Source organism: Lynx rufus, unplaced genomic scaffold, assembly GCF_022079265.1.
Source record: "Lynx rufus isolate CCGP_SWC_20201006 ecotype Redwood Valley unplaced genomic scaffold, mLynRuf1.p SCAF_8, whole genome shotgun sequence".
NCBI lineage: Eukaryota > Metazoa > Chordata > Mammalia > Carnivora > Felidae > Lynx > Lynx rufus.
The window spans coordinates 134,210,828-134,223,793 of record NW_025814896.1 but is presented as its reverse complement, the minus strand read 5'-3'; the positions used below and the strand labels follow the sequence as shown (position 1 = coordinate 134,223,793).

At 46.3% G+C, this 12,966-nt stretch overlaps 1 protein-coding gene across 1 annotated transcript in view; it reads left to right on the top strand.

Moving 5' to 3' along the window:
- Positions 1-12,966, top strand: part of ASAP2 (ArfGAP with SH3 domain, ankyrin repeat and PH domain 2) — a 146,216-nt gene that overhangs the window by 76,974 nt on the left and 56,276 nt on the right. The window contains exons 7-9 of the mRNA XM_047068041.1: positions 3,778-3,863; positions 9,810-9,885; positions 10,180-10,266. Coding sequence (XP_046923997.1) covers positions 3,778-3,863; positions 9,810-9,885; positions 10,180-10,266 — 249 coding nt within the window. The remainder of the gene's footprint in view (positions 1-3,777; positions 3,864-9,809; positions 9,886-10,179; positions 10,267-12,966) is intronic.

Sequence of the window (12,966 nt, the reverse complement as noted above, 5' to 3'; positions counted from 1 at the left end):
TCAAAGTCTTACTGTAGATAGGAGAGTGGATGTTTTTAGATACATGTTGTTTTATAAACAGACCTCGTACATAACAATGCCTGCCTGGCCAATTTCTCACGGTGTTGAAGGAATCAGCCCAGAGGATACGAGACTGGCATAGGAAATTGCTGTGTAGTACACAAATACTAGGTATTGTTTTTATTTAATTGGGGTAAAATTAAGTAGCAGTGTTTTACAAAGGATGGATTTGGAACAGGTATGTACATATGTGTGTTAGGGTTATACTCTTTTTTTTTTTCAGCTGCAGTAAGGAGAAAATACATTTGCCTAAACTCTGCAAAAGACTGCCTGTTTAAGAATGTTTAGGGGCGCCTGGGTGGCTCAGTCGGTTAAGCATCCGACTTCAGCTCAGGTCATGATCTCACGGTCCGTGAGTTCGAGCCCCGCGTCGGGCTCTGGGCTGATGGCTCAGAGCCTGGAGCCTGGTTCTGATTCTGTGTCTCCCTCTCTCTCTGCCCCTCCCCTGTTCATGCTCTGTCTCTTTCTGTCTCAAAAATAAATAAACATTAAAAAAAAAAAAAAAAGAATGTTTAGTGAATTGTGAAACTCCATTAGTGTGTTACTATTGGGGGCACCGCATTGCTTTCTGAGGTAGGCACCCCACACTGTTGCTTTTCCTCTTCTGGGGTTCAGTGAATGGATCGTGTGCATTGGTAGAATAGTTTATTTGATTGGAAATGTGCTGTGTCAATGACGCCTCTCAGTTGTACAAAGGAGCCACCTTCCGAGCCCGCCCCCGGGTGGGCTGCAGGCCCCGGTGTGTGCCGAGCCTAGTGGATCCGGCCGTTAGCGGAGGCAGGCACTGTGTGCACGTACAGAGGCAGAGGTGGGGTTTCCAGAAGAGGACGCATCCGATGAAAGATGTAGATGTGGGCCAAACAGAAGTGGGCTGGAAAGGGCTCTCTGTGGGGAAGAAAGAATGTCTGAAAAGCATTCCCCCCGGAATCCAGCATCTCCAAGGGAGATGCTGAAGTTAATGGTGGTAAAATTGTTCAACTGGTTCCTCATACTGAGGACCTCAAGTTTGTAAATGTTTGCCGTTGTTTAGGGGTTTAAAATTTTAGTTGCCCAAGATCTAATCTTGAAGACTGGCTTGTAGGTGTTTATTTTAAAGCTCCTTTGGGGCGCCTGGAGGGCTTAGTCGGTTGGGCGGCCGACTATAGCTCAGGTCATGATCTCACAGTCTGTGAATTCCAGCCCCACGTCGGGCTCTGTCCTGAGCGCTCAGAGCCTGGAGCCTGCTTCCGATTCTGTGTCTCCCTCTCTCTCTCTGCCCCTTCCCTGCTTGCTCTCAGTCTGTCTGTCTCTCTCTCTCTCTCTCTCAAAAATAATAAAGAATAAAAAAATTTAAAAGAATATTAAAAAAATACAACTCCGTAACTTTTTTTCAAAATGAATTTTATAGAGAAATTCAGTGTGCCATAAATAGGTGATGTAGAGCATGCATGAATGGAAAATGTAGGAGAGATCCCGTCTTGCTTTTCTTTGATTATAAAAATATGCACTCTTGGGGTATCTGGGTGGCTCAGTCGGTTGAAAAGTACAATACTTGATTTTGGCTCAGGTCATAATCCCAGGGTCTTGGGGTCAAGCCCCACATTGGGCCCTGGGCTGAACCTGGAGTCTGCTTGAGATTCTCTCTCCTTCTGCCCCTCCCCTGCTTGTGCATGCATGCATACTCTCTCTCTCTCAAATTAAAAAAAAAAAAATACACTTTTAAAAGTTAGTCTGTATATATGAAATTAAAAATCAACTCGTATATATATAGTGGAGTATTACTTGACAATCAAAAAAAAAATGAAATCTTGGCATTTGCAACTACGTGGATGGAACTGGAGGGTATTATGCTGAGTGAAATTAGTCAGAGAAAGACAAGTATATGACTTCACTCATATGAAGACTTTAAGGTACAAAACAGATGAACTAAGGGAAGGGAAACAAAAATAATATAAAAACAGGGAGGGGGACAAACATAAGAGACTCTTAAATATGGAGAACAAGCAGAGGGTTACTGGAGGGGTTGTGGGAGGGGGGATGGTCTAGATGGGTAAGGGGCATTAAGGAATCTACTGCTGAAATTATTATTGCACTATATGCTAACTAATTTGGATGTAAATTTAAAAAATAAAATTAAAAACATGTATTCAACATAAAAAATCACCCCAAAAGATAAGTACTTTGATATTGAGCTAAACATCTTTCATATATCTCTCTGTGTCCATTCATAAAAATAATTTATATAAGTGGGATCATTTTCTACTGGTGTTTTGTATCCTGATTATTTTGAGTCACCAGTATGTCATGGGCATCTTTCCATGTCAGAAAGTCTCTGCTTTATTAGCTTCCTGGCTACGTGGCAATTTTTGTGTGTGGCTGCACCGTACTTTAATTTTCCATTCATTACATTTAGGTTGCCGTTTGTTACTTTTATAAGCAAATCTGCAGTGAACCTTGTTTTCTATTCATGTTCATAAACTTTTATGATTATCTTCTTAGAAAAAGTTCCCGTAAGTAGAATATCTGTACCAAAAAGGCGCACGTTTTATATTTTGACACATTGCCAAGCATCTTATTAACCACTTAACCATTTCGATCCATTGCCAAACATCTTATTTTGTTAACAGCGAATAAATATGAGACTGAAAGAAGGGGAAGATATGCAGGAGGTTGGTGTAGGAAACTGAGATTTTGTAGTCAACTCTTTACAAGCTGCTTCCTCTCCTGTTGGGCTCTGTGGCCTGAACGTCAGCTTTCCAGTTGGTGGCCGAGACGCCTGTGTGGTCAGCAGGGGTGGCCGCTCTTTCGGGAGCATCTAGTCTCGGAGATGACGTGTTCTCAGGGGTCTGTATGCCATATCCTCACCGTGGAAGGGATAGAGAACTTAGGGAGTCTTTGTTCTGTAAACCGTTAGCAAAGAACGAATGCATTTCCTGATGCTGCTTTTGTAGATTCCTGGGACTTCCTGATATTTTAGAGGTCATTCCTGAATGAATGAAAAGTGAAAAGTGGCTTTAAGTAATTTCAACTTAAAATTTGGTTTTTGGGACGCCTGGTGGTGGCTCAGTCAGTTAAGCGTCCGACTTTGGCTCAGGTCGTGATCTCACAGTTCGTGAGCTCGAGCCCCGCTTTGGGCTCTGTGCTGACAGCAGCTCAGAGCCAGGAGGCTGCTTTGGATTCTGTGTCTCCGCCTCTCTCTGCCCCTCCCCTACTCAATACTCTGTGTCTCTCTAAATAAATAAATAAATAGAACATTTAAAAAAAAAATTTTTTTTAATTTGGTTTTTATAACAGTCACATTTTCTTAAGTGCCAAGAGCAGAGACACAGTGACAGGAGTCTCAGATACTAAACACTAGCACTTAGTGTTGCAGCTGACGACCTGCCCAGAGAAGGGATGTGGGCAGGAGGATGTGGACAGAAGTATCCAGGATGGGTAGAGCCCTTTCACTCCACCCCTCCGCATCCTTTGTGCAGCTCGAAGAAAATTTCTTCCAGCAGGTTAAGGCACAGTGTCTTACTACTAGGAGTTCTTGCACTTAAACATTTAGTTACCTGGACATCAGGTAATTCATATCGCCCCAAACTAAGAGAAATGTTCAGTTCTGGCCTTCAGAAAATATTAAGCATCTGGCATGAGCTCTACCCCTAGTAAAAGATGTCAGAGAAGTGGAGAAGGTGGTCTGTCCTCACAAGCTTCTGTTCTGCTTATGACATACCCTTTTTTTTTTTTTAACAGTATCTGCTGAAGGTCAATGAAATTAAGATTAAAAAGGGAGTGGATTTGCTTCAGAATCTGATCAAATACTTTCATGCCCAATGCAAGTAAGTTCTTCTTCTTTGTTATGATGTCATTTCAAATGTTTCTCACTTTAAGGCAGCTTCTGGTAGATATACAGTATTGCATTGAGGAAAATAAACAGTCACTTAAAACTCAGTAGTAAAAGAAATGAAGTACGGATACACGCTGTACCACGGGTAAACCTTGGAAATGTGCTAAGTGAAAGAAGCCAGACACAGAAGGCCACATTGTATATGATTTTATCTCTTTGAAAGGCCAGGAATAGATCTACAGGTGACTGATTGCCAGGGCTTGGGGGAAGTAGGGGATTACTGCTATTTGGGGCAATGAAATGTTCTGGAATGAGACCGTGCTAATGATGGCACAACTTGGTGAATATACAAAAACCACTGAGCGGTGCGCTTGAAAAGGGCGAATTTTGTGGTGTAAGACTCTTCGATAAAAAATACAAAGAATATAAAAATCTATAGTAATCATCAGATGTATTTATTTTTGCTCTTTTTGCAGAGGGACAGACCAGTTTGATCTCATGCATGATTCACAGATGTTTTGTGTTGTTGTTGTTTAAAAGAAATTAGTGTGTTAAATTAAGGAAATAGTGTTCTGTGTGAGTTATCCCGTAAAGCAAGTGACCACGATGAACAAAGGAGGCTGAGTGTGGGAGAGAGGGAGATGCTTCCGTGTTCGCGGCCGTCTCCCATACTCCACTTGGCTCACACGTGAGCCCCGCACAGCCCGGCCCTCATCACGCCACACTTCCGTTCCTGCTGCCCGAACCCCGGTCCTGGCGTAACCCAGCCCCTCACTCATCCCTCACTCGTGCTGTGTGTCTGGCATTGTCCTGGATGCTGGAGAGAAATACTGTCCTTCACGGGCACCGTTCCTGCTCGAATCCAGTAGGCGAGTGAACTTCAGCAAACGGCTTTATGCTGCACATTTGGAACGTGTTCTGAAGTGTTGGAATCTAGGAAAGAGTAGAAGGACCTGATTTAGATGAAGATGGAAGGCAGGGACTGGGTTTTTCTTCTTCTCCGCACCCCCTCCCCGCCCCATTCCTTGCTGTATCCTCCAGCCAGACACAGTACCTAGGGTATAGTAGATACTCACATTCTTCTTGCTCTCGCTGCAGGCCTCTTTGAGGAGGCATGGACTCCGAGATCTAAAGGTCAAGAAGGTAAGAAGTAGAGGAAGAACATTCCAGGCCAAGTCAGGGTCTCAAGGCAGGAAGAAGCCTCGTGTGACTTAAGCATAATGAGGGAAGGGAAGGTATTGGGATATGAAACCAGGTGGAAGAGCCTAGAGACGTGGACGGCCTTAGGAGGCTTGTGACAGGTTTTAGGTTTTATCCTAAATGTACGGAGGAAGCTCGCGAAAGTTTCGAATCAGGGCTTCGTTCAGCAGATACCGAGCTCCCGGGCTCGATATGGGCCGGGCACTGTTTGGGGTTCTGGTGATACTTCTTACTCATGAATCTCGGTTCTAATGAGGTGGGCAAATAGTAAACACATGATGTCTGTAACGGTTTGGCGGGGGGGGGGGGGGGGGGGGGAGGGGGGAGGGGGGGAGGGTCGGCTGTGAAACAGTGGAACAGTGTGAGGCGAAGAGAGGAGAGCTGGGGTGATGGGAAACCTCTGGGAAGGCTTCTCGATTCCACTTCTGCTTTAACGAGGAGCAAGAGCGGGTGTGAGTGATCACTTACGCCCACAGCTCTGTCCCAGCGCAGTCCAGAGATGACGATGTCTTGGCCTAGACTGGGGACGGTGCCCATGGAGGGCGTGACTGATGTGAGAAGTCTGTGGAGGTTGAATCGCCACACCTGTCTGCTTGCTTGTCCCCAAACAGGCCATGCCCCACGCTAATGTATCTTTGCACATGCTGCTCTCTTCTCTAGAATGTCTTGCTGGGCCTTTGTGCTTTCCCCTGGCTTCTGTCCATCCCTAAGACCTACCTCCAGCCTAACTGCTACTTTGAAATCACCTGGTCCTCCCCTGATGGAATTACTTCTCTTCCTTCTGCATTATCTCGACACTCCCACGTACCTCCTGTATATTTCCAGCGTGGCATCTTTCATGCTGTGGCGTGTCTCCCACCGAACCACGTAGACTTCAAGGAAAGGGGCCGTGACATTTGTTCAGTCTGTAGTGCGTGGTGCATTTACCTGGCGTAGGAAATCGCACTGTTGAACTTGGCACAGCTTTGGCCTTCTTACTACGGTTTTGGTGACAGCACGTCTCCAGTGCACTCGAGGTCAAACCGCCGAGGAAGACGTGCCGTGTGATTCTCCGTAGGCTAAGGGAAGAGCTCCAAGCTTGGAAAGAGTCTCAGAGAACGGAAAAAGGCTGCTAATTTGTAGAATTTCCAAGATGAATTATTTTATAGAGACTCAAAATCCTAACCTTGTGATTAACGTACAAATTACTTCTTCAGTACTTGTCCTTGTAACCTTATGTGAGACAGATTAGGAAGTGGGTCGCTTCCTTGATAATATTTTATTTTGAAGAGCTATTCTGGGATTTCCTTTTTTTCTCTTTATTTTGCCCAAACTGATCCGTTGGGTAGCAACAGACCAGTGGTGGAAAAGTGAATTAGTTGGCCTTTTATGGGCATGAGCTCAGCAACCTTTGAGAATGATGAATCTTCCATTACTTCCTGTGTGTGTGTGTGTGTGTGTGTGTGTGTGTGTGTGTGCGCGCGTGCGTGTACTACATGCTCTTCCCATCATTTGCACAGCTTTGACTTTTCTCATCCACATTTTGGAGGTTAATGCAGGGCTGGAATGAGTTGGCCATTGGACGGAGGACCACGTGGCTGCACACTGCACGTTCTCGTAGCTCCTTCCTGGTCTCCCTTAGCATATTCTCTGCTGAGAACCGCCATGACCAGCTGTTGCCTGATGAACTTGGGAGACACAGGTCCAGGGCCCCAGACAAGCTTGCTGCCTTGAGAGGCAGGGCCAGGGCGCAAAGGGCAGGCGAGTCCTGGGCCCTGATGGCAGGATGCTGCTGGGAAGCCTACAGCCAGAGGCGGAGGGCACCCTGCTTGGCGGGAGCTTGAAGACTGAGCCTCGGCAGGTGCATTTTAAAGGCTTGAGGGTTCGGTCAGGCTGTGTAGAAACCATTTAACGAAGAACAAAATTCAAACAAACAAAAATTGATATTTGGTGGTATTGATGGTAAACGTTGTTTGACTGAAGGTTGGGCCAGTGTTGATGATTCAACCTAAGAAAAATGTGCCAGGGTTTATACTCAGAAACGTCACAGTGATGGGGTGTGACTCAGTCAGTGAAGCCAGTGACTCTCGATCTCAAGGTTGTGAGTTTGAACCCTACGTCGAGTGTAGAGATTACTTAAATATAAAATCTTAAAAAAAAAGAAAGGAAATGTCACAGTGGTGGCAGGTGATGAAGCAGCGACGGCCCTTTTCTTTGACACTTTCCCTGAGGCCTGGGAGGGTATACTGAGGTGCCAAAACACGCCTCAAAAAGGAGGGTACAGAAAGATAGGGATTTTGACAGTCAGAGGGAGGAGGTGTTCTAAGTAGATGGTCAAGATCGGCTGGGTGATTACAAAGATAAGAACCACATCTTAAACCCAAGTTTGTGTCGTTACTCCCAGCGCACCATCCAGGGTCATGCTGGAAATGACATGTGTGACAAGAAACCCTGAGTTCTTTGTACTCTGAGTTCTGGGTACTCTGAGTTCTCTGAGTTCTCTGAGTTCTGAGTACTTGCCTCCACAACAGGGCTCTCCTCTCCACGGACGGTTGCAGGCGTAGAGATTCTTGGAGCTGTGCACCTGCTCCCCTTCGTGGGTCCCCAGGAGCAGGACCATTTCCGTGCCATCTTCTGTGATACTTTTCTGGCTCCTCATCCTGGTGTTCTCTCCCTCTCTCTCTCCCTCTCTTTCTACCTGTTCCGCAAGAATTTGGAGTGATTGAAGAGATAGTTTCTATAAAGAAAAAACGTAACCGGAGCAAAGCATGAGAACCAGAGGAGTTCGTGACAGCAGGGGAGGAGCTCAGTTTCCCATTCCTGCGTGTGTGCTTCCTGATTTCCTTTCCAGTTTAGAGGAGTGCCTGTCATTTGCCAGCCGTGGTGGCAGGGGGTGGAAGGCACGGCCCCTCTGCCCTGACGGTGGACGCAGACACGTGGAGCAGTCCTCCGAACACTCTGACGTGACTTCGGTAAAATACGGGAATGAGAATATAGGACAAAGAATTACGCCTGTATGTGCAAATTCAGGCGAGAACAGCACAGCTTCTAGCACAGCTTCTGCGATTCCTGCTGCCTGGCTAGGAACGGTTCATAACCCACATTCCGTCCGTATATATTCCTCTCCCTTCCCCCTTGGAATTACCGCATTAAATGTCACGCTGCGTTGCCTTTATAGCCCCTCCTGTCCATTCCATACTTCACCAGGGAAAGTCCCCCAGGACAGCTGCTGAGTTTAGAAGGAATAACCATCACCTCACGTGAACACATGTGAGACGCACATCACATTTTGAAGACCGTCTCCTTCCAGTCATCCGGCCAAAGCTGGAGAGTCCTTCCTCCCTTCATCAGTTTGTTTTTTCATTCAGCAAATACTGTGTGCTTGAAATGTGCGAGCCTTTGTGGATACCGTGTGTTTACCCTCTGGAACTTCAGATCTAAGGGAGGGTGGGTGTATTTTAAACAAACACACTAATGACTACGTAATGCTAGTTGTGCTAAGGGTTTTGAAGGAAGAGACAGAATGCTCAGAGAATATAGCAAGGAGACTCTTTTTAAAGCACGGAGACCTCACTAACAAAGTGATATTTAACTTAAAACTTGAAGAATGGGTAGGAATAATCCAGGCAAAACAGAAGATATTCGCAGGGAGAGGTTTTTAGAAAGCAGAAGCAGCATATGCAAAGGTCCTGAGGCAGGAGGGATCTGTCGGCCATAGACTGCTGGTAGGTCTGGAATCTAGTGAATGGAAGGGGCAAATGGTGCTACTTGAGGCCTGGAGACACAGGCGGAAGCCAAAGCACGTGGGTGCTACAGGTCTCATGACAGGTTTTGAACTCTGTCCTGAGCTTGTGGGGAAGCGATTTCTTCATTTCTCTCAAGAGGGTGGTACACAACATGCTTCGGAAGCAGTGGTGAGCATCTGCTCACTGTTCCTGCAGGAAAACTTGTCTGCCTTCTGTGACATCTCTTGCCTCACTTACTATAAATGACCTCACAAACGTGGAGTTCTGAGCTTTAAAACAAAAAGTTTCCTTTTTCTATCTGAGGTCCAGTTCTGCAGCCACATTCCCCTACGCTGCAGATGGGGCATGGCCATTCCCTGCATTCTCTTTTCTACTTGCTGTTAACTGTGAAGGAAGAGGCTTCAGTGTCTTATTCTTTGCACCCCATGCTTTTCTGACCTCACATGCTTCCATTCCTGAGCCAAAGCCCTTACTGCCTGCTGCCAGGAGGTTCCTGCTTCCCGCTATACATTGAAAACTTAGGGCTCTTGGGGCGCCTGGGTGGCTCAGTCGGTTGAGCGTCCGACTTCGGCTCAGGTCATGATCTCACAGTCTGTGAGTTCGAGCCCCGCATCGGGCTCTGTGCTGATGGCTCAGAGCCTGGAGCCTGCTTCCGATTCTGTGTCTCCCTCTCTCTCTGCCCCTTCCCTGCTCATGCTCTGTCTCTCTCTGTCTCAAAAATAAATAAAAACGTTAAGAAAAAAAAATTTTTTTTAAAAAAGAAAACTTAGGGCTCCTTTCCTCTGCGTCAAGAACAATGATAAACACGTAGACTTTCTTGCCGTTCCTTTTCTGTCACTTCGTGCAGTTTTAAATGTGATTTTCTTCTTTGTTTGCCTGACATTTTAAAGTTTGGGTCCCTCAGTCTTCCCCCCCACCCCCGCCAGGAATTACATAACGATTTCACTCACTTTCCTTTAAAGAAGTATTTTCTCCATCTAACAACATTGTTTCCTCTTCTTTTTTCCTCTTAGTTTTTTCCAGGATGGACTGAAAGCAGTTGAGAGCCTCAAGCCTTCCATTGAGACACTTTCAACAGACCTTCACACAGTAAGTGGCTTCCCTCCCACATTAGTGTTGAAGTGGTTTTTATGCAGCACATGCTTTGACTTCCACACTGCTTCTGTGTGCCCCTGTGTTTGCGTGCCGTGCTACCCGGACGCTGACGGCCTCGTGATGCCTCATGGAGTATGGAAGCCCCCGTTCCCGTCCTCTGTCTTGGCTGCGAGAGGGTGTGATCGGAGGGGGGAGCATTTGAGGCGCTTATGTGGAGATGCCCTATGAGCCCCAGCGCCTCACTGTACCTCAGTCATGTTTCTCTCCGCTTTGTTTTGTTTTTTCAAGATCAAGCAGGCCCAGGATGAAGAAAGAAGGCAGTTGATACAGCTTCGCGATATTTTGAAATCAGCCTTGCAGGTTGAACAGAAAGAGGTGAGGGGATTTAATTTTGAAAGATTGATATTTTTATACCTGTGTCGCAGGGGCTTTGGGACTCAAGAACGTGACTTTCAGCATCCTCCAGGAGGCTCACAGTTCACTCTGGGGCTCTATCAGCTACGACCGAACTTTTAGTTTGTTCTTTGAGTTTGGTTTTATAAAACCATCTTTTTAGATGTGCTTATTTCATGGGGGAGGCATTTACTGGAGGTGTGGCCTTCACAGCAGCATATAAACCCTTTTGTGGGTGTAGCTCTTAACATCTCCGTTACTCAGATGCTCGCTATTTATGCTGTTGATTTTCTACCTGGAACTTTGTGGTTTCCGTGCCCCCGTGTCTGTGGACTCTGTCTGTCCTCGGGGGCATCAGCAGGTAACAGGTGGCCACCTAGGCCTCCAGCCCTGAGATTGTGCCCTGAAGAACATGGGGAGCTACATTTTTTTACAGCTGCATTCGGATGAGCAGGAAACCTCAGTTTCTCTGGCCTCATCTCTGTCCTGTACTCCCTTTTGTTCATGCTGACACGTTCACAGTGACAGTTTGTGTTTTGGAGGCTTGTTTAAAAAAATACCAACAAGTACATTTTTAAGGTAATTAATATGGTATGTTTACTACAGAGTGGATATTATAATGGGAAATTTAACATTGTCCACTTCCTTGTCCATAAAGGACTGTTATCTGAATGTATTACTAGTAGAGTTTAGACGAATGACTGTTGAACTACTCAGAACATGATGTTCGTGGTGGGCAGTTTCGTGTGCTCTGTTTTAAGTTCCTGTACTATAACTGAATATTGTTGTTTTTCTCCCAAATGCATTTACCTTTGTGACCGAAGTCTAGGAGAGTAAGTAGTTCAGTATTTTCATAAATTGGAGAGTTTTGCATGCTTTCTTCATAAACTTAAAAAATTAGTTTCTTCCACGCATCTGCTAGTGGCCAGTGGTATTTTTCATTTTAACCCTTTCTCTGGGTTTTATTAAAGGCTAAAGAATTTGAATGCACAAATATTAGTGAAATGGAAAATTTCCAAGTTTACGGTTTATGCGTTTGCTGCTGTTCCTTTGTGGACGCGAAGTGACTCTGCCCCCCCCCCCCGCCCCACCCCCCGCCCCACCCCGCCACTGCCTAGCTGAAGTCTCCATGTCCTTCTCATCCATCCCCAGACCTGTCTCTGGAGACCCCCTCTGCTCGCCCCAGCTCCAGTGATCTGAGTTCGTGTTATTTCAATCATGATATTTTCTTTTGGGGTTGTTGGCTGTGTCTTCAAGTGCACAGATGCTTCTTCTCTCTAGCTAGACCTTGAGCAGCTTGAGGATGCCCTCCCGCCTTCTGCGCCAGCCATCGCATTGTACCATATTGCTCGTTCGCTAGGCTCTTGGTGAGCGCGGGTCAGCTAAGTGAGAGATTGGCAGATCGCAGTTATGTGAGAGTGCTCAAAGTTACCCACAGGATGGTGACTGCCTCCCTTCCTTCCAGTCTGCGGAATATAGATCCTGACACTTCGATATTCCCAAACATGGGCTACATGCAGAAGAATAAGAAGGAGCAAAAGAACTTGGAGTGTGGGGAGAAGAGCGGGCTCAATCATGACTGGAAGAGGGTGGTGCTGGGTGTGGGAGCCCCACTGCCACGGAGGCAGCCGGCCCTCCAGTGCGGTGCTGGGAGTGCTTCAGAGCTGCTCCTGCCTGGAAAGGAGTATCGGTCCCGTGAAGGGAAGCTCAGGTTTACAATAAAGGAGAGCAGATGCTGGAGTTGAGTGGTCCTCTGGGCGCAGTGCAAAGGCCGTGTTTACTTTGGCTGTGTGGAATCGGGAGGTTTGGGAAAACCGGCTGTTGTCAGCTGGTTATTTATAGCTTTACAGAGAAGTGTAACAAGTCTGCCAGCAGAGATCAGAAGTCTTTACAGTTTGTTGTGTTTGTGTGTTTTTGTGGACCAGCCCAGCTGCCCTGCTGCACACAGGGGTCATAAGAACCCTCTCTACCGCTCGTCTTCAGCTTTCTGCCCAAACATCGAACTCTCCGGGCGCTTGCTTGTGATCGTATTGTACTATATATTACACTCTGCATTGCTTTTTGATGATGCATTCCATAGATTGGATGGTCTGTGGACACAGTTGCCAGGAAGAAGCAAATGTGTAGAAGTGGAATTTTATATATTTCTAAATAATGTTTATGATTGGGCAGGGTGGGGGGGGTCTGTCTCATATCCTTCCAGTTGCAGCAAGAATGAAACGTTGGGCACTGTTTAGCTCTCAACCCCTTTCTTGGGATTCTTCCTGTGACTTAGAAAACTGAAGGCATTGACATTTTTTTGTTGTTGTTTTTATTTTAGACAGTGTGTGAGAGCAGGGGGGGGAGGGGCAGAGGGGGAGAGAGAGAATCTTACGCAGGTGCCATGTTCAGTGGGGAGCCGAACATGGGCTCGTCCCACAACCTTGGGATCATGACCTGAGCCAAAATCAAGAGCGGGATGCTCAACTGACAGAGCCACCCAGGCGCCCTGGTGTTTATGGTTTTTATTTAATGTTATGAAAATTCTTACTCCATAATTTCAGTTCATAAAAACTAGGTAACATGCCCCAAGGAAACTGCATTGATGGTTGGTGGGAGCCCCTCTCCTGTTGCCTTCCTTTAAATCTCAAACATTAATCGTTTGGTTGAAATGAAGAGCATGGCTCTTGCATATGGTGGCTC